Source organism: Musca domestica, unplaced genomic scaffold, assembly GCF_030504385.1.
Source record: "Musca domestica strain aabys unplaced genomic scaffold, Musca_domestica.polishedcontigs.V.1.1 56, whole genome shotgun sequence".
NCBI classification, from domain to species: Eukaryota; Metazoa; Arthropoda; class Insecta; order Diptera; family Muscidae; genus Musca; species Musca domestica.
In genome coordinates, this window is record NW_026712356.1 from 2,859,655 (window position 1) to 2,882,359 (window position 22,705).

The following is a 22,705-nucleotide window of genomic DNA, read 5'->3' on the forward strand; positions in this document are numbered from 1 at the left end:
CAAACAAAAATGGAGAAAAAAACTGTGAAAATAAACTTTGTTCTTCGTTCTTCCTTAAGTAATTTAATTAGAAAATGCACATGTTTCTGTTTTTGTTGTTACTCGAGTTGTCATGTTTCCAGGATTTACATCCTTCATCTGCATGTACACACCATACATGGTGAAGTCAAACTTCATGCATGAAGTCAAGTCGAGGAAAACAGACAACAACACATATACCACTCGCAAGCATCCCCTGTATTCGTAGCAAAGTTTTCATTTCAATTATCAAAAGTTTGTCCAACAAATTATGTTTGAAAGTTTTCGACTTGGTATTCCTTAAATATATCATTAAAATAATTAACTGGCTAATATTGGGGCAGAAAAAAAACCGAATCATGTTTCAGATCAGGCAAATATGAGAGCTTAAGTGTAAAACTTTCAATAGTTGGAAATGAAAGAAGAGTTGGGGGTGTATAACGAAATTTGGACAACTAAATAGATTAGATGTTCTAAGGTTATTTAGAGGACATGTGGGAATCGTAGAAAAAGTTTGGGATAATATTTCAAGTCTATGTTAAAATTGTCAAGTTAATGAAGTCCATCGTATGGTAGCAGGCAATATTATAAATGTACCGTTATGAAATGCCGAATTAGAAGCGATAAGAACACAGCGACATCAATTTAAAGTTTCACTTTTTATGAAATAACAAGTAAAAAGCAGTAAGTTCGGCCGGACCGAACTTTGAATACCCTCCACCATTTGGAACGAATTAGAAAATTTTCACAAAAAAAAATAAATCCAATAAAAATTCTTTTAAAATCTTTAAAATATCTAATATAGGAAGGTGCCGATATATGCCACGATATTGTGGACCTATAATGACAAATCTATGTCTAGGTGTAAAGTACTCACATGGAACTCCTTATGTGGATTTTTAGATATTTCCATTGGAAAAAGTGGCTAACATCATCAAAATACCGAATATAGAGGAGTACCGTTATATGGGGGATATACGATATTGTGGACCTATATAGAGAAATCTCTGTCGGGGGTAAAGTGCTCACAAGGAACTACTTGTGTGGATTTTAAGACAATTCCATTGAAAAATTGGATATTGGACCATCTTCGAACTTGACCTGTCTGCAGACAAAAGAGAGATCTGTGCAAAATTTTAGCTTCCTATCTTAATTCGTTTAGACTTTAGCGTGATTACAACAGACGGACAGACGGACGGACAGGGCTAAATCGTCTTAGAATTTTACGCTGATCAAGAATATATATACTTTGTTGGGTCTAAAATGATTATTTCGATGAGTTACAAACGGAATGACGAACTTAATATACCCTCCATACTAAATATGGTGGAGGGTATAGAAACATATTGAAAAGAATGATTTAATTTTCAGACTGGGTGTAATATAAACAGAAATATTGAGACTTTCAAAGTTTTCAGAAAATTAAGCACAAATTATACATTATTTACTTATGTTGGACAACATATTGAATTGTCGAAGTTTGGAGAAAATCGACGATTAATTGTACTTTCAGTTGGAGGTACAAGAAGGAGTAGACCGATACTGTACATTTTCGTTCCTGAATTAAGCGTGAATAGTGTGGGCACTTTTCGCAATATATGTGATTTATTAATAATCAAAATTGTAGCCAGTAGTACCTGAAAATTAATGGAAATAGAAATAGTGAGATGTACAGGGTGATATAAAAAACTGCAACAAAGTCAAACGCCATAGTTTTTACAGTTTTTTTTTCAATTTTATTGAATGAAAGCTAAAATGTCGGAAATATAGTCACATTTTAGAATAAGTTTAGATTGTTTAGAATTGTTCACCTTTGGCACGAATTATGGCCCACAAACGGCGAATGAAACCGTCACACGCTGCCCGCATGTTGCTCTGCGGTATTTTGGCTCATTCCCGGCAAATGCGCTTGCTTGATCGACACTTTGGCATTTTTTAGTGCCAACCTTGCTTTCAAAAAATACTCCAGACACAATAGTCCAACGGATTGGTATCCGAAGATTTTGGTGGCCTCTGTGCGCTGGAAATGAAGCGAGGATCCTTATTCTGTAACCATTCTTAGGTGGCGCGTGCTGAGTCCTGTTGGAATGTCCAAGGTCTGCGGCCAAAATGTTTGCGTACACCCTCCGAATATTTTCGCGATAATATTCGGCATTTATTCTGATGTTACGGTCGATTCATACGAGCCGAAAGCGACCATCGGCTGTTATGGAGACCCACACCATCACCATGGCCGGCGCTTGAGTTCTGGTGGCCAACCGAAGGTGCATATTTTCAGCTGACCTCTTTGGCAAGTAAACACGATTTTTTTGGTTTGTTTACAAATTGCTAGACAACGAATGTTTTCTCATCGGAGAAAACCCAATACGGCAGTTCACCACTTTCGGCCAAGTGAAGCAACACTTTAGCTCTTTTGAGCCTATTTTCTTTCTATTGCGGTGTAACTTATTGCACTTTTTGGAATTTCAATGGCTTTACCCCGAGCTCATTTTTCAATAATTACCGAATGAAATATTGCAATATGTTCAGCTCACGAGCCATTTTTCGGCCACTGCGACGCGAGTTTCGATCAAGTCGCTTCTTTACTTTTCGAACCATTTCTGCTAAGGGACAATGAGTTTCCGTTTAGTAGACGCGCTGAAAGGCCAACGAGTCTCCCAACCACAAACCTAATGAAGGCCCTGTGAGTTTCCTCTCTATTGACGATTAAAGGATCAGTGACGACTCTCCATAGGCGACCTGAAGAGCCACATTTATAAGCGGCTTGAAGCGCCAGTGAGCCTACTCTCCATAAACATGCTGAAGGGCTAGCGAATCTACTCTCCATATACGACTTGTGAAATCGACCAGCGATTCTCCCTTCCTTGGCAGAAGGCCCAGTGAACCTACCCCAAAAGTGGGAACCTTATTAGAAAGCAGTGGGGACTGGCAGACATTATATACGAGTCATGAGGGAAAGGATTCTTTAGGGTAGGTAAGGACAATACTGACGAACAATGTGGTCTAGGAGTCTTTATAGACATTCTGTAAAAGAGAATCTTATAAGGCGCGCTGTGAGTTTAAGGGAAGGCCTGCGTTGACCAGATGTCACTGTGTCTCGGGCCATCTTTAGGGACGACCTGAAATTAGGTCTTTAGAGATGCGCTGTGGTCTCTAGGAAATGAAGTCAGAGAGTCTCAACGAAAAAGCCGAAGACAGGAACGACCTAAAATTAAGACTACACTGTGGACGAACATAAGTCGGGACGTCTCTAGAATTAGCTGAAATCAGGAGTCTCTATAGAAGATCCGAAGTCAGAGAGTCTCAAATAAAAGGGGGGGGTTTGTAAGAAGTTTCTGCAGACAAGTGGGAGTCAAGGATTTTCTACAGACGTCCGCAAGCATGAGACTAACTGCATATATTCTGAAGCCATGACGAAGGTGTCTTTTGAAGACATATTTTTTTCTATTTAGTTTTGATATTTTTGCACCGATTTCAGATATTGGTGATTACAAAAAATGAGGATTTGGTTCGGAAAATTAAACTCTGAATCACAGGGCGATGTCTGATCATCCTTGCAACACATTTTTGATCAGTGTAGATTTAGTCATGTCCTTGCATCTATCTTTCTGTTCATCTATAGCTTCCGAATGAAATAAAAAAGGTCGAAAAAATTTTACATTTACATTTATACATTTTAGGTCCATATAGTTATTGAATAACCGGCAGATTATCAGAATATGTATCTACCATGCAGGAAATGTATAAATTAACATACTGAGGCCCATATCATGGTACCTCCAAGGTCTCGTCTCCTGGATGGCCGCTACCATTAAGTTTTCCTTGTGGTTTTTATAAATTGTTATTTATTCAAAAGTTATTTCTTTTTAAAAATTCAATAATGACTTAGATGTTCAATACTCATATACCTCCAAAAGAATCAACCTCCCTCATTCCACTTGCTATTCTTTACTTAAGCTTGACATCATATACAAAGGCTTGCATTCAAGCAAAACTTTTGAAAATGGTTTTGTCTAAAGCGCAAAATTTGTCACAAAGTATGCGAAATATTTGAAGATGTCTTACCACAGCAGCTTTTCATTGAATATCTTAAGAGTTAACACCAAACAAAAAAGAAATGGATAGATAAACTTACCTGCATTTCAGTCTCGAGCCCAATTGAAAAATATCTGAAGTGTTTGTCGGTGAATTTGGCAACGATGGCGGTACACGCATTAAACGAAAAAATGCATGATGTTCGACACAGCAGCGCCATAGATGTTTGCAAGCCGATTTGCGAGGTGTCTCAAAACCATAAGTGCTCAACTCGTTCTAAAGGATAAAAGATGAGAAAAAAAAGAATCAGAAAAAAGAAACAATTTAAGTATGAAACTATTTTTTTTTTTCGAAAAAAAAAAATGTCTTTAGACTTTATCTACTTGACAAAATAACAAGATATCAAACGATGATGATGGTTAAAGAACTCCTCCACTCCTGTCAAATAACTGAATATTGTTAGCATATTGAGAAAAACGCGTTAAGAAAGTTTTCTTTGCAACAACAATGCAACATGGAAAACTTTATAAGAGAAATGTATGGGAAATTTCTAAAAGCATTTCTACTCACCCTTGAAAAGTGGTTTAACGAAGAAAGGCGCGTCATAAAATGTGAAACTTTTTATAGTTTATTTTGTCGTCAGATGAAGGAATTTGCAACAAAAGAAAATACTATTTTTATGGTCCTTTATAGAAGACACATTGACGCTAATAACCGCCAACAGAACTTATGATGATTATCAGTCTTTATCCATTTATGGAGTTTAAGACATTAACACAGCATTGTATAAATGTGACGGAATATAAAAGAAAGTACGTTTGAAGCATAACCGCTGAGCACATTAATGTTCCTTAAATTTAGATTATGAATTTCGGACTAAATGTTCCTAGAGGTCATATTACTGGTATTGGAAGATTGCACAGTGCTACAACCCTAATTTGCTCACAGATTTGTCTCAAAATTAAATAAGTCGAGAAGTTGAGGAGCTAAAGGCAGGGAGTCCTTTTACGCAAAATGTGAAGTCAAGGAGGCCTTATGGATGACCTGGGAGCTTCTTAGAAAAACTGCCAACGCAGTAAGTCCTGGAAAATATGCGCAAGCAGAAAGTGCCTAAAGTCTACTTGTAAACGCGTGGGGCATGTACAGACTATGGAGTATTAATACAGCCGCTATAATGACAAGAAGTCTTTAAGCCAGTAAGTCTTCCCATCAGTGACCACCTGAAGGACCAGCGAGTCTCCCTTCAATACACAAATTGAATGCTCAGCTATGGAATGGTCTCCTTTGCATAAACGCGCTGAAGAATTAATGAGAATCTTCCATAGGCGAGTTGATGAGCCAAAAGTCCCTATATGTGAGCTGAACAGCCAGTGAGTCTCTTATACCTAGGCGAACTGAAGATTTACTTTAAATAGACGGGGGCTGAAAGGTCAGTGAGTCTCCTCTAAATAGACGGGCTTACAGTCTGTACTCCACACTTGCGTTAAAGGGCCATGGGGTCGCCCTTCCATGGACCCGATGAAGGTCCTGTTAGTCTACTCTTCATTGATCAGCTGAAGGACCAGCGGAAATGTATGTAAATTTCCTATCCATTGATGAGATTAAGGGCCAGTGAATCTACTCTTTATAGACGACAAAAAAAGCGAGCGATTTTCCTCCAGTGGGTTTTCTCTGGGAAGAAGCCTTTTTAGGCAACGAATCTTCCTTCCATGGACCCGATAAAGACCAGTGAGTCTACTTTCCGTAGACATAGGCGGGCCAGCCCTTTTTTAAGATGTGGGGACAGACAATTAATATATAAGCCCTGATAGAGACCTTATAAATGAGCTGTGAGGGAAATGATTCTTTACATGAGGAGACAATACAGATAAACTGTGTGGACAGGGAGATTTTATAGACAACCTCTGAAGACAGAGAGTATAGCCAGAACATACAAAGCGAGCAGTGAGTTTAAGGGTATTTATAGATGGCCAGTGATTGTAGAGGTCTTAGAAAACGACCTGAATTCCCAGCGGTGATGCGCTGAAGTCAGGGACGACTTGAAGTCATCGCATCTCTATAGAAGAGCTGAAGTCAGGGCGTCTCAATAGAGGGCCGGAAGTCAGTACTGAGGTCAGGAAATCTCTATAGACGAACTGACTATCAAGGCGTAAGACAGGGCGTCTCAATAGACGGCTTGAAGTCAGGGCGTCTCAATAGAGAGCTTGAAGTCAAGGCTGAAGCCAGGACGTCTCAATAGAGAGCTTGAAGTCAAGGCTGATGCCAGGACGTCTTAGATGGCTTGACTGTCAGGCTCGTCTATGTAGACGAGCTGAAATCATTCTCTACAGACGTTTGGAAGCCAGAGACAACCTGCAGACATTTGGAAGCTATGATGAAGGAGTTATTTTACAGACAAGACGTTAAGCCAGGTAGATTTTAGTCGAGCTGTGTAGGCAGGAAATTTTTAATCGAGTTTTAGAAGCATGGAAACTTTATAATTAAGTTGGACGCATATACTACAAATTAGGTTGGAATTATTGACGTCAGGCTTCATACAAAAGCTAAGGAGTCCCAACAATCTAACTGAGGGATGTCTGTAGAATGAGCAAATATATAAGTATATAGCGTCATATGAAAACTCCCAGAAGCCTTGCAATGGATTTCTTCCTTATATACCCTTTTCCTGTACATAATTATCCAGATTTTCATTCCAGAGACTTGTGAGAGGTATATTTAACTGAAAACTTTGGCACCAGTTATTGCTTTACTTGTTGTAAAATGTTGCAGCTTATTCAGAAGTTTGGTTATTTAAATTTTTATAAAATTAAAACACCTCTTGAAGGTCAAGGCAGAGATCGCATTACAGAGGTGTCACAATTATTTCTCTTTTGATGATAATTCATCTAGAAGTTCTATAAGGAAACTTGGTCTTCATAATCCAATGGGATTTCCTAACCAATTTTGGGCAGAAGTAACTACTGACAAATTAACCTACTTATCAATTATTTTTACAAGGAGCATGTTCTTGCCGTTTGCCGAAGCCGAGCCTAAAACTCTAAACATCAGTTCATCAGAATAACATACTCTTTTCAACCATTTACGCAGGTGGCAGTTTGTTTACACTACTCTTTAATGGATCAGGCGACTCATACAGCTTCCATGTAATTGCCGTGAGTTTACAAAAAAAAAAAAAAAAAAAAAAAAAAACAATAAAGAACCAGTAAAGAAAGTCTTACAGTCGGGCGGGGCCGACTTTATGATACCCTACACCACTTTGCTAATTTAGTAGAGCTGCGCATAACAATTAAAAGTTTTTATGGGAGAATTTAATCATACACGCTATGATTATAATTGTAATTTAAAGTTCAAGGGACAAAATATGCCGAAGAATTTGTATCTTTTAAATTCGGACTTGTATTGCCCATTTGGTGCAAGATATATATGGGAGCTATATCCAAATCTGAACCGATCTCGATAAAATTTGGCAAAGATATTTCTGAGTTGTAGTTGATATATTTCCCTGCATATCGTTGTTACGGAGTGCATATTACGGCTGTGGGTGACAGAAATAAAACAAATCGGATGAACAGTATATATGGGAGCTATAGCTATATCTGAACCGATCTCCACCAAATTTGACATAAGAGCTTCTAGACTCAATTCGGTCATAAGTGCCAAATTTCATCCCTTTTGGGCAAATATTAGACGTTTGGTGCACAATCAAAGGTAAATCGGACGAAGTTATATATGGGAGCTATATCCAAATCTGAACCGATCTCCATAAAATTTAGCAAATGTATTTCTGAACTGTATTTGCTATATCTCCCCAAATATTGTTGTTACAGAGTTCATATTACGGCTGTGGGTAACAAATATAACAAATCGGATGAACAATATATATGGGAGCTATAGCTATATCTGAACCGATTTCCATCAAATTCGGGATACTTATTTTCAGGTTCAATCTGATCGTACGTGCAAAATTCCATAATATTCGGGCTGTTATTACACGTTTGGTGAACAATAAAAGGTAAATCGGACGAAGATATATTTGGGAGCTATATCTAAATTTTGACCGATTATCTCCAATTTCAATAGGGTTCGTCCTTGGGCCAAACAAATGATTTGTGCAAAATTTCATCTTAATCGGATAATAAATGCGACCAGCATTTTGTTCACAAGAATATATGGACAGACGGACTGACATGCATAAATCAACTCAGAAAGTGATTCTATGGAGATCCTCAAAAGTAACTATGGGTCTATCTCGCTTCCTTCTCCATGTTACAAACAAGTGCATAAATTCATAATACCCTGACCCCCTTGTGGTGTAGGGTATAAATATGAGTCAACGCCACGTGGCAATCGTAAGCTAAATACAAAAATTGTCTCTTGAAAAAATCTGACATTTTGTTTTCTTCCATTAAATATTGGACCATTGAAAAATGCCTTTCAAAATTGAAAATTGCTTTATTTTTAAAAGAAACACGCTTCCAATGACCCTCCTTTTTTAAAATGCAAAAATGTTAACCATCATCATCAGAAACACACTCAACCATCAACTATTACACAATGTATGGTAAAAACTTGTTTAAGTTACATTAAGATACAAAAAAAAACTAAAATACAATTTATTTACATACATTTTTATCACTTATCCTTAGCATAAAATAGCGTCCTTTGTAATAGACTTTAGCTATGCGTGGCCAATAATAATGAGCCACGGTTGTTTTGTTGCGCAGCACCACAATACCGCTCGGCGTTAGACCAAGAAAATATTCCACGCTGTCTTCACCCTGGAAAGAGAATAAAATCAGAAAAAAATTGTAAGATAAAGGCAAATTTTACAAATTGCTTTGAGTCGAAAAGACGAGAAAACTTAGCTCTGCTAAAGATGAAGAAAAAAACTTAAAACTATGCAAAACAACAGCGAAAAAACTAAACTGAACATTTTACGAGAACGAGTAATGTTTCATAATTTCCTCTTTATTTTCGCCAAAGACACAAAGCGGGAATTGCATCGTAGTAGTAGTTGTTGCTGCCTTGGAAGCTGTGAGTTTTCTTTTGATGTTGTTAACAAACTATTACCGTCAGTCAAACTACTGAAGTAGTAGTTGCTCGGAAAATGAATTTATGTAAATAGTGTTCATAGTGTGTAATTAAGTTAGGAAGAAAGATTTTCTGCCGCATCTCATGCATATGAACGAGGCGTGGGCGTACGACACACACAAAGTGTTTTGAAGACAATGAAATTTTCTTGGATAATATTTAGGGCATTCCAGGAATGTAAGGAGCACAACTTTATCTTAAGATAAAAAAAATCAAAAAATATAAAACGAATACTGCAGGTTTTGGAAACAAAAACGTTTTTCAGTTATTTGATTATATAAATGTATTAATAAAAGGATTAATAGGAAGTGTTGAATTTACATGGGCTATGACAAAGCATTCCCTTGAATAATGTCCTGGGCCTCAATGTTTGTTATATGTTTTAATTTTGTAAAGAACAAAATGTCGAAAGAAAAGTTTTATAATGGAAATTCTTTTTATTTCAAATATTTATAGAACAAGAATACAACACCTGGTCTTTTACTTAGAATAAATTGAAGGTCCTTTATAAAAAAGACGTAAAATAAATTATTAATTAATTGATTCAGAGACCAATGTTCTTATTGGGAATTGAAGACTATTTAGAATTATAAACGAATAGTTCCTAATAGTCAACGAATCAATTTGTACCTGGTACATTTTAAACTTTATCTTAAGTTAAAAAAAAATCAAAAAATATAAAGCGAATATGCAGGTTTTGGAAACAAAAACGTTTTCAGTTAATTTGAATATATAAATATATTAATAAAAGGATTAATAGGAATTGTTGAATTATCATGGGCTATGAGAAAACATTCCTATTAAAAATGTCCTGGGCCTCAATGTTTGGTATATGAAAAAAAGTTTATAAAGAACAAATGTCAAAAGAAAAGTTTTATAATGGAAATACTTCTTATTTAATATTTTTATAGAACAAAATTCCAGCTATTGGTCTTTCCTTACGAGAAATTGAAGGTCCGTTATAAAAAAATACGTAAACTAATTTATTAATTTTTAAAAGTCGAAGATTATCTAAAATTAAAAACGAGTAGTTCCTAAATCGTGACTTGCTACAAGTAATATATAAAATAGGGAAAAGACTTTGAAAAAGAATTCAAGGAAAGTACTGATTTCCCATATTTGAATTTCAAAATCTTACTTATAACGCTATATTTGGTTATTACCTTCATTTCGTATATTAGTTATTGATTTCAATAAAATAAATATTTTGATTTATGGACAAGTTCTATAAAACCATGAAATAAACCTATCTATTTTTCTGGACACCTCTAATTACAAGTATAATACCTTCCCCATGTTATGGAGGGTGTATTAATTTACGCCCCACAATGTTTATATTCGTTATTAGCATAACATTATCAAAATGAATCAGAATCAATCAGTACTCCGAATGGAATAAGTTAGGATATATCTAGTAAAAAAGCAGCTAAGTTCGGCCGGCCAAACTTTTAATACCCTCCACATATGGAAGGAACTTGAAAATTTTCAAAAAAAATTCCGAAAACTACACTAGGCGAAGACTAGACGAAGACTTGGACCTGCATACGAAATTAGGCTATAGTACCCATTACGAACCTTAAATACGAAATTTGTTACAATTACGGTGAATAATGTTGCTGAAATCATCAAGATAGCGACTATCAGTAGGTACCGTTATATGGGGGCTATACGAAGACGTGAACCTGCATAAAAACAATTTTGTTGTAGGCCCATTTACGAACTTAACCTGCCAAACTATGCATGTATGCAAAATTTTAGCCTTCTATCTCAATACGTTCCAAAGACAGCGTGATTACATTTGGTATTTGAAGTACGCAATGCATACCACGTTCTTTGGCTAATACAGGTCCATATTTTCGCATAGTCTCCATACAATGGTACATCCCGATATTGGGTATTATTTATTCGAAGTTATTTTTATTTAATATTTAGAGGTTGCAGTGAGCACCATCTTTTATTGCAGAAAATTGTCCAAAGAAGCCACTTACTCAGAAATAACATGTAGCTCCGAATAATGAAACTCAGAACCTATAGACAAATTGTCACAAAATATTTGTTTCAAGATAGGGGAGGGTATTTACTTAACTAGGCCGAACTTAACTAAATATCTTTAATATACATTTTTACAAAATCTATTCGTTCGAAGGTACGAAGACCTGGTCCTGCACAAGCAGTTTTTTGGTCACAGGCTCCAGCACCCATTACGATCTTACAATAGAAAATTGAAGAAATTACGGTGAAAAACGTCGCTAAAATCATCAAAATACCGAATATAGGGAGTTACTGTTATATGGAACTTATACGAAAACTTGGACCTGTAAGATCAATATTCTGTTATGGAACGTAGTACCCATTCGAAACTTCAAATTCCAAAGTTGAAAACTTTCCGGTGATAAATGTGACACAAATAGTGCAGTAATATGAGAACTATACCAAATCTTAGATCTATATTGTCAGTTCTCTGCCAGGATATTTCTTACTTAATGAGACCACATGCTGGCAATTTACTGCAAATTCAAATGTCAAAACGTAGACCTATATAGCCGAAATTTCTAACACTCTTCTGGGTACAACTTTATCAACCTATTTCATTTCGTTCACACACACACATACAGGCAGGCAGACGGAAATCGTTAAATCGATATGGAATTTTATGTTGATCAAGAATATATGCTTTGTGGGGTATAAAATGTATATTTCGTTGTGTTACAAACGAAATGGCAAACTTAATATACCCTCCATACCATGGTGGAGGATATAAAAAGAAGACACGTGTATCGACATGTTGAAAAATTAAATCTAAAAATAACTAAAATAGGTAGAGCAAATCCTCCCCCTTCCCCACGTTTTGGAAATATTCCGATTAAAATTCCTCGGAAACCAAAGTTCAGTCTATACTAAAGGGCTGCAAATGTGACAATTTTCTCTGTTCATGCCATGGAGAGAAAACGCTCGTCATGTTGTGCCCTGTTTGATCAAACGCATAACAGTACGCGACATCCAACTAAATGCTCGATGTCTCGTCATGTCGGTCACTCTCAAACCCATCGTCATAACATGTAATGACCAAAAAAGGGAATGTTGAATAGTGTGTCATCAGAAATGTTCTATAAAAAAAACAACAACAATTATGAAACAATTACCAACGAAAAAGACATACACGTGATGAAGGCAAAGTGCAATCGCTACCTGCTTTTCGGATATGTGAAAAAAATTGTAATAAAGAATTTCTTGGCGAATACTAAAATATTAAAGGTACTTCTAATTGGTCCACACAAATTTTTCACATTTCGTGGTTATTGACGAAACAATCTAAAATGTAAATTCTTATAAAAAACAATAATCTCCTGAAAATTTTTCTTATGTTTGCCTCAGGTAGTGAGGTGTAATTGAGAATGAATGCTACTGTAATTCACGTAACAACACTATATACTTCCATTGATCAATTCTGTGCATATTCTGTTTTTGAATGATAGTCAAATCTCTGTCCACAAACTTTAATTTTAAAAGAACACTTTATGTAGATAGAAAATAGGCAAACAATATCTACCTCTTTTTTATGACCAAAATTTTGTGATAATCACCAATAAATTGGGATTGTTCAGTATATATTTCATTTTTTCTATTCATTTGCTTATGTCTATGCACATTTTGTTATTGAATTCAATTGTATATTTACGCGGTAACACACACGCTCTCTCAATTTAAGCACACGCACACAAATGACACACAATTTGACGATGACACGGTTCGATGTCATCGTTGACACCCTGCATTTATGGAGAACACCATGCAAATATTCGAGTCAGCCATGCCACGATCGAACCTTAGACAATGGCACACATGAATCAAAATGGGGGATGTTGTTGGTTGTCATTGCTTTTCAAATACATAGCGCATGATTGAGTAGACAAAGTCAGTGTGTCGAAAAAAACATAATTCAAATAATTCGTCTTGTGCAGGCCTTTAGTCTATACAGGGGATATAAAAAACTGCAACAAAGTCAAACGCCATAATTTTTACATTTTTTTTTTTTTTAATTTTATTGAATGAAAGCTAAAAATGTCGGACATAGCATTAAATTTTTGGCACGAATTATGGCCATTAAACGGTCAATGAAACCGTCACACGCTGCCCAAATGTTGCTCTGCGGTATTTTGGCCCATTCCCGACGAAGCGCTTGCTTGATGTGATCGAAACACTGGTATTTTTTAGTGCCAAACACAATAGTCCAACGGGTTGGTATCCGAAGATTTTCGTGGCTATTGTGCGCTCGAAATTGGCGCGTGCTGAGTGTGATGGTGCTGAGTTCTGTTGCAATGTCCAAGTTCTACAGCGGCAATAATATTCGGCATTTATTCTGATGCCGATCGATTAATACGAGCGGAGAGCGACAATCAGCTGTTATGGCGGCCCACACCATCACCATGGCCGGCGCTTGAGTTCTGGTGGCCAAACAAAGGTACACATTTTGAGCTGACTTCTTTGGCAAGTAAACACCATCATTTTTTTACAAATTGCTGGTCAACGAATGTTTTCTCATCGGAGAAAACCAAATTCTGCAGTTCACCACTTTCGCCCAATTGAAGCAACTCTTTAGGTCTTTTGAGTCTATTTTCTTTCAGTTGCGGTGTAATTTCTTGTACTTTTTGGAATTTCAATGGCTGTACCCCGAGCTCATTTTTTCAATATTTGCCGCATGGAATATTGCGATATATTCAGCTCACGACCCATTCGCCACGTCGCTTCTTTACATTTTCGAATCATATCTGTTGATGTTGCTGTTTTCTTTCGTCCACTTCCTTGACGTCGGGTTACGATTCCAGTATCACGGTAACGAGTGATAGTAGAAAACACAAAAGATTTATTCACATTTAAATGCTGGAGTGATCTAACGATAGCCTCTTGTAGTAAAGAAATCACATTATCACGCTTCTATTCCATCACGAATAACTTTTTTCTGGAAAATTCTCACCTAAATGCTTTTGTACGCTTGTAAACAATATAATGAGCTGTCACTGGAATAATTTTAAAGTTGGCAGTTTTTTCATGTCACCCTGTACATTTGTCAAATTATATATACTTTTTTGTAGGAACTGTTAAAGTAAGAAATATTTTATAGAAAATTCAGTTGTGAGTCTCCGAACAAAAGAAAATTGTTAAACGTGCCATAAAAATATTGTACCATTTTTATACCCTACAACACTATGTGTTGGGGGTATTATAAGTTTGATTGGGCCAAAAATTATGTAACACCTCGAAATATTGGTTTCCCACATAGGAAAGTATATATGGATCTTCCTATCTCGCCGAGATGAGTCGATCTAGCTATGTATGTCCGTCCGTCCGTCTGTCCGTCTGTCCATGTTAATTTGTAATCAAGCTACAGGTCGCAATTATAAACCGATCCTCACGAAATTGAAAATGGAGGTGGGGTTATGGTCAGAATAGAACCCTATTGTTTTTGGAGATGATCGCAACGATATTTAGGGGTTGAAATGGACCAAAAACTGAAAAATTTCCTGATTTTGCAGTTGCTCTATAGGTCACAATTATGAACCAATCGACCCGAAAATTTACAGTTAGTTTGAGTTTAGGAGTGGGCATAAACCTACCAATTTGGGCAGCCATCAGACAACAATTAGCGGGTAAATTAGACCCTAACTTTTATGTAAGAAGATGTAAGAAGATTTTCAACCCCAGCCAAATCACAAATACGTTAAAAGATCACTTCTGACCATTACAGTGATGTTAATGGCCAAGAAATCGGGGATATAGCAAAATAGGTACAATATATATGTAAAAGAAATGATCTTATTTATTCTTCTTATAAATCAAGAACCGCTGGGCCCATTTTCACAATTCCCATCAATTCGGAATGGTTTTTTGCCAGAAAAGCAGAAAATCTAAGAAAATCGCGGAAAAATATTCCAATAAAAAAGTGAATAGTTTTTGTTTCATTTTTTTCAATTCTTGTCATATTTTTTATCGCATGCGATTTTTTCAATTCGACTTACAATTTGGAATTGTAAATTTTCTAAATGTTTACATCCTTCAACACTACGTTTTGAGGGTATTATATGCATGTCACATATTAGGGTTAGGGTCAGAATTAAAGCCTATTGTTTTTAAAATGTTCGTTCAAATGAACTAAAAAAATTAATTTTTCCAATTTTGTAGTCGCTCTATAGGCCACAATTAAAACTAATCGACACGGTATTTCGCATCGGAAGAGAGTTAAACACAGGGAAGAAGTCTAGCATTTTGGATGACCATTGGATTACATTTAGCTGTAAAATGGACCACAACTTTTGCCAAATTCTCCGGGCCAAAAAACTAAGGGTGACCTCTGGGCAGGGCTCTTTGACGTTATATCAAAAACGAAATCTTCCAAAATGGATTTAGATATAAGGGGACTTCGAACATATTGTAGTGTTGTAGGGTATCACATGGTCGGCCCCGCACGACTATAGCCTTTGCTTACTTGTTATAAATAATAAACTCTTTTCTGAAATATTTAGTACTTTCTCTCATCCACGTCAAATTTTCTAATAATTTCGAAGTACAATAGAAAATGGAAAATTTCATATGGCTTTACTTAAACACTTTTCAGGTCACAATTCCGAAGCAATTCTGAATATTAAGACTAAATGTTGTATTAGTTCATTTATAGTTTTGGCAATATATAATGGCAAACCTACATATATTTCGCAATATTTAGGAAATTTGGTAAAGATCTTGGGATTACATCTTGAATCATCGGCACAGAAAATGAGTATATTTTTTGGCTCAATGGACAGGTAAAAAAGAATATTGTTGATTTTAGAGTGAAGATCAGCCAAAATCATTGCAAAGGCTAGCAATACATGGAAAAAAAGTAATCAGTGGACATCATTCACATTACATTGAGCTGACATTGAGCTACATCCATTTTTTTGCTGAAAATTAAAGAGCTTGTCGTGTGGTCTCCAGTAGACGGTACCATATGAGGGGCGAGTTCGGTGAACATTTTATTTAACTTTCAATTGGAATAATTCGAAATACATTTGGAATAATTCGAATTATAATAGGAATTCTCGAATTATAACTGAAATAATTAAATGTTACGAATTTTATCAAATATTATTCGAATTACAACTGAAAAAGATATAGATGTTGTGTAGAAGATGTTCTTTTGTATATCCACCAGTCCGTGAGAAGGCAAACTATATGCTTTTCTTAAGAATTTATTACCAATTTACGCTGCAAACCGGAGGATATTTTAATGGCTGTTTCATGTCTTACCTAACCAAATATGTCTCCAACGTTATGGACATTCTTTTAATAAGCAGACTGTTGTTTGTTGATTTGTTATTGAATAATAAAATATACCAACAACAATCTCAGCAATAACATAAAGTATACAAATATGTAAATAACGGTCCTATGTACACACAATTATTAATTCCTGTATATAGAAATATTATAAAAGGTACCACCACCAACACCAACCAACACCCGAATGCTAATACAACTCACACATATCATCACATGACTGTTATCTTCCTGTTGCCATCGAAATTTATTAGTTTTACAATTTTCATAAATTAGTAAAAAGGAGACAAGAAAATATTCCAACAACGACGACACGACAATAAAAAACTGAAATACCGACCAGCAAATAGAAGGACGACAACAGCGATATCATGGTTAGCAATGAAACCAACAAAAAAAGGACATTGTTGAGTAAATTTATGTTAATTTTTATGACCCTCCCCCGCTAACGGCCCCAGGAAATGAGGTTTATTTTATATTTGCCTCATACATACATACATATTTATTCTCTATGAGATTAAGTACTATAATAAAATATAAATTATATTTTACACACTCACACCCCGTGTCGACGAGTTCCACCCTGAAATTTGCCCGAACGAAGCCTGTTCTTAGTTTCCTGGAATGTGGCAACGTGGAAATAGGACCACACGAACGAACATAAGAAAGAATTATGTTTGTTCATCGAGATTTAATGACAGTTAAAGTTCTTTTTTGTGAAAAACAAAGATCAAAGTTGTTTGTTAATGGAAAAAGGCAATTAATTTGATTTACGGAACAGTTAAGCGAGAGATGTGAGGAACACAACTGAAAGTAGAAGAAGAAGTAAAAATGAATAGCCATAGGCCATATTTATGGCCATATAATGGTTGTAATGTAGAGTCTTTTTGCCCTGTGCCCGTCTGTCTGTCCCTCCATAGCATAGACTGTATAGACAGCAAAGTCTATTAAAGCATAATTAATTTCTTGAGAAATGATTGTTTGTCAAGTCAAGTACTGTTGAAGTGTTTTAATCTTGGGTTCATTATTTTCAACTGATGACAAGAAACTATTACAGCAGTTGAATAACATATTTATTGTTAACTGAGAACTAATAATTTATGAAATGTTAAGAAAATGAATTACGGAAGGAATCTATGAGATATCGACAACTGGTATAAGATTCTCAAGGATATGAGATTGTTTTGAAAAAGTACAACAAACTACTTTGATGGGTTATCGAGCAAGAAACCAGTAAGAAAATGTCAAAAATCGAACGGTGCCGGCTACATGATACCCTAAACAACTATGCATATTTAGCAAAGCTTATCGTAAAAACACGTTTATATTAGGAATTTCTGCAAAGTAAATCAAAACAACTATTATCGTTATTGAAATCTTATTACTGCTCTAAATAGACGACATTTGAAGCAATAGAGGCAAGTTTCCCTATTCCATTTTTTTAGATGTTCGGATTTAGATTCCTCGTGATTTGTGCTTTTAGGTACATAGAGTCTTCGACAATATTCCTAATAACAATACGAGTATTATTACTATTATTTTCTTTTCGAAAATTGTAACCCTGAATTTAGTCCCATTTGCAAAAAAATAACTAAAAAAGACAAACGTAAAGCTAAAAAAACCAGTAAAGAAAGTCCTAAAGTCGGGCGGTGCCGACTTTATGATACCCTACACCACTTTGCTAATTTAGTAGAGCTGCGCATAACAATTAAAAGTTTTTATGGGAGAACTCAATCATACACGCTATGATTACAATTATAATTTAAAGTTCAAAGGACCAAATATGCCGAAGCATTTGTATCTTTTAAATTCGGACTTGTATTGCCCATTTGGTGCAAAATTATTTTAAAATCGGAAAAATATATATATGGGAGCTATATCCAAATCTGAACCGATCTCGAAAAAAATTTGCAAATATATTTCTAAGCTGTATATAAAATATTTCCTGAAATATCGTTGTTACAGAGTGCATATTACGGCTGTGGGTAACAAATACTAGAAATCGGATGAACAATATATATGGGAGCTATAGCTATATCAGAAGCGATCTTCACCAAATTTGGCATAAGAGCTTCTATACTCAATTCAGTCATAAGTGCCAAATTTCATGCCATTTGGACAAATATTAGACGTTTGGTGCACAATAAAATGTAAATCGGACGAAGTTATATATGGGAGCTATATCCAAATCTGAACCGATCTCGATAAAATTTAGCAATGGTATTTCTGAGCTGCATTTGATATATTTCCCCAAATATTGTTGTTACAGAGTGCATATTACGGCTGCGGAGGACACAAATAACAAATCGGATGAACAATATATATCGGAGCTATAGCTATATCTGAACCGATTTCGATCAAATTTGGCATACTTATTTTCAGGCCTAATTTGGATGTATGTGCAAAATTCCATACTGTTCGGGCTGATATTACACGTTTGGTGCACAATAAAAGGCAAATCGGACGAAGATATATATGGGAGCTATATCTAAAATTTTACCGATTATCTCCAATTTCAAGAGGGTTCGTCCTTGGTCCAAACAAATGTTGTTTGCAAAATTTCATCTCAATCGGATAATAAATGCGACCTGCATTTTGTTCACAAGAATACATGGACAGACGGACGGACGGACGGACAGACGGACTGACATGCATAAATCAACTCAGAAAGTGATTCTATGCAGATCATCAAAAGGAACTATGGGTCTATCTCGTTTCCTTTTGCCTGTTACAAACAAATGCACAAAGACATAATACCCTTACCACCATGTGGTGTAGGGTATAAAGAAGACACAAGGAGCAAAAAGACGCCTTTGTCGACTCTTTTAAAAACACTATATACTGTTATCTTGGGATGTAAACATTCAAAACGTCGATACCCGTGTTTTATTTTTATACACTCCACCATAGTATAGAAAGTATATTAAGTATGTCATTCCCTTTGTACATGTTATGTACATTTTAGACCCCAAAAAGTACTGATCTGCATAAAATTTAACGATGTCCGTCTGTTCGACTGTGGAAACCACTCTAGATTCCAAATGAAATGAACTAGGTTGATAACATTTTACTCAGATGTGTGTTTGGTCTGCAGGACTTTTTGTATTGAAAATAGGCTATATTGGTCCACGTTTGGGTATTGCTGTAACAGTATGTGTTCCCATTATATAAGAAACTCGGTGCATAGAGCTGTCAATATATGTTTTAGTTTTGGTATAGTCCCACATAACTGTACCTCCAGATATTCGATATTTTGATGATTTGTCTCGCGACTGGTATTTTGATGATTTTATGTTTATATTTGAAGTTCTTAATGGGTACTACAAGCTGTGAGAGAAAATTGCCCGTGCAGGTGCATGTCTTTGTATAGCCCCCATATAACGGTAACTCCCTATATTCGGTATTATGCAACACTATGTGTTGGGGGTATTATAAGTTTGATTGGGCCAAAAATTATGTAACACCACGAAATATTGGTTTCCCACATAGGAAAGTATATATGGATCTTCCTATCTCGCCGAGCTGAGTCGATCTAGCTATGTATGTCCGTCCGTCCGTCTGTCCGTCTGTCCATGTTAATTTGTAATCACTCTACAGGTCGCAATTATGGCCCGATCTTCACGAAATTTAGAATGGAGGTGGGGCTAGGGTCAGAATAGAACCCTATTTCTTTTGGAGATGATCGCATAATATTTAGGGGTTGAAATGGACCAAAAACTGAAAAATTTCCTGATTTTGCAGTTGCTCTGCAGGTCACAATTATAGACCAATCGAAGGGAAAGTTAGCATGGGGCTAGAGCTTTGGGCTGGGCAGGAGCCTTCCAATTTTGATTTTGGTCATCGGGTAACATTTAGTGGTTGAAATAGACCATAACATTTGTGATAAATAAAAGTAAAATTTACCATTAAACCGCGAATATTTTTAGCGCCGACGAAATCACAAATAGACGAACAGGTCAATTCTGACCCTTACGTCGATGCCGATAGAAAAAATATCGGATATATTTAGCGAAATATATATAATGTATATATACAAAGGAAGAAGATGTTAGCTAGAATGCTTATATTTCCAGAATGGCTGGAGCAATTTTGACAAATTTTGTAAAATTAGAATGCCCTTTTGGGATAAAAGTATAAAATCTAAAAAAATCGCATAAAAAGATACCAATTATGATGTTAATATAGATTTCGTAGTATTTTGTGACATTTTTTTATTTTTACATTTTATATTTTTGCACTTTACAATAGAGGTTGGGGTTATTATTTATTTACAGATTGCAATTATTGTTCGATCCTCACGAAATTTTTGGCAAAGGTAGGGTAAGGCTCAGAAGGGCTTCAAAGATGTCCGCAATATATTTAAGGGATGAAATGGACCAGCAACTCAAAATGTTCCTGATTTTGCAGCCGTTATAAAGGTCTCAAATACAAACCAAAGGACATGAAATATTGCATGAAGTTAGAATTTAAGACAGCGGGTAGAATGGACCACTACTTTTGTGTGAAAAAATACCAACATTACTTACATGTGATATCCGAAATACACAATAGGCGAACTTCTAGCTTTTTATGCTGATTTCGTTGACGAATATAGCCAAATTGCTCTTGGAGATAATCGCAAAATATTTAGGGGTTCAAATGAACCAAAAACAGAAAAAAAAATCCTGATCACACAATTGAAGCCAATCGACACGCCTCAAAAGATAGTTAAGCACACTAAAGAATTCTAGCCTTTTGGAAGACTATTGGATTATGTTTAGCCGTAAAATGGACCACAAAAACTAACAGCACGACGGAGTGCATAAATATCAGGAAAATGTCCCTGGTAATATCTGGGCAGTGCTCCGTGACATAATTTCAAAAGCGAAATCTTCCAAAATGGATTTGGACATGAAGGGGCTTCTCACATATTGTAGTGTTGTAGGGTATCACATGGTCGGCCCCGCATGACTATAGCCTTTGCTTACTTGTTTTTGCCAGAATTGTATCAAAATTTGTATTTGGAGTTACTAATGGGTACTAAAGCCTGTGACAGAAGTTTGCATACAGGGTCAGATGAAGAAACTGCAACAAACTTCAGACTGCTGTCATTTCTAAGACACTCGTCTGACAGCTGTTAAAATTATTCGAGTGACAGTTCATTATATTTTCCAGAAGTAAAAGAAAAGAAAAAAAGTTATTCGTAATGGTATTCAATCGTGATAGTGTGATTTCTTTATATTTGGCTCTAAAACCACAAGTGGCTATCGTTAGAGCACTCCAGCATTTAAATGTGAATAAATCTTTTGTGTCTCGTACCATCGCTCGTTACCGTGATACTGGTAGCATAGGCCGATGTCAAGGAAGTGGACGGAAGAAACCACCAACATCAGCAGAAATGGTTGGAAAAGTAAAGAGACTTGATCGAAATCCGCGTCGCAGTGGCTTGTGAGCTGAACATATCCATTCGGCAAATATTGAAAAATGAGCTAGGGATAAAGCCATTGAAATTCCAAAAATTACACCCCAAGAGAGAAGGAAAGAAAATAGACTCAAAAGAGCTAAAGAGTTGCTTCGATTGACCGAAAGTGGTGAACTGCCGAATTTGGGTTTTCTCCGATGAGAACACATTCGTTGTCCAGCAGTTTGTAAACAAACAAAATGATCGTGTTTACTTGTCAAAGAGATCAGCTGAAAATGTGAACCTTCGGTTGGCCACCAGAACTCAAGTGCCGGCCATGGTGATGGTGTGGGCCGCCATAACAGCGACCATAGATCTCGGCTCGTATTAATCGACCGTGGTATCAGAATAAATGCGTTTGACTTTGTTGCTGTTTTTTTATCTCACCCCGTATACTTTGAAAATTTGGAAATTCTTTCCAAACCGGCCGAACTCACGGTAATGTCAGCTACACCAAAACTTGGACCATTATCGATGAGTAGAGGGATGGCTTCTACTACTCGCAACTTGTACGACGTATGCAAATACTAATACTATTACCATTGCCAATGCGTGTAACTGAAAAAGGGTGCAATAGACAGGAAAAATCCTTACCCTCCAGTGACCTTTGTAAGATGGCTAAAGCAACACATTCAAAAGGAAACCAACCCATTTTGATTTATTTGATGTGGTCGTACAAATGCAATATTTCGGACGACCATAAAAGAATTTAAATTAACCCCCGAAAAATAAATGTCAATAAATGTTTACTCATTGTACGCTCTTCGACTAATGTGCTTTTAGAAATTGCGGACGAACTTTGTAATA

The 22,705-nt window shown here is 36.0% G+C and overlaps 1 protein-coding gene across 1 annotated transcript in view; it reads right to left on the reverse strand.

Annotated features, from left to right (window-relative positions):
- LOC101892710 (hornerin) overlaps positions 1 to 22,705 on the reverse strand; it is a 201,244-nt gene that overhangs the window by 76,878 nt on the left and 101,661 nt on the right. The window contains exons 7-8 of the mRNA XM_059128598.1: positions 8,679 to 8,831; positions 4,154 to 4,329 (exon numbers count right to left, since the gene is read on the reverse strand). Coding sequence (XP_058984581.1) covers positions 4,154 to 4,329; positions 8,679 to 8,831 — 329 coding nt within the window. The remainder of the gene's footprint in view (positions 1 to 4,153; positions 4,330 to 8,678; positions 8,832 to 22,705) is intronic.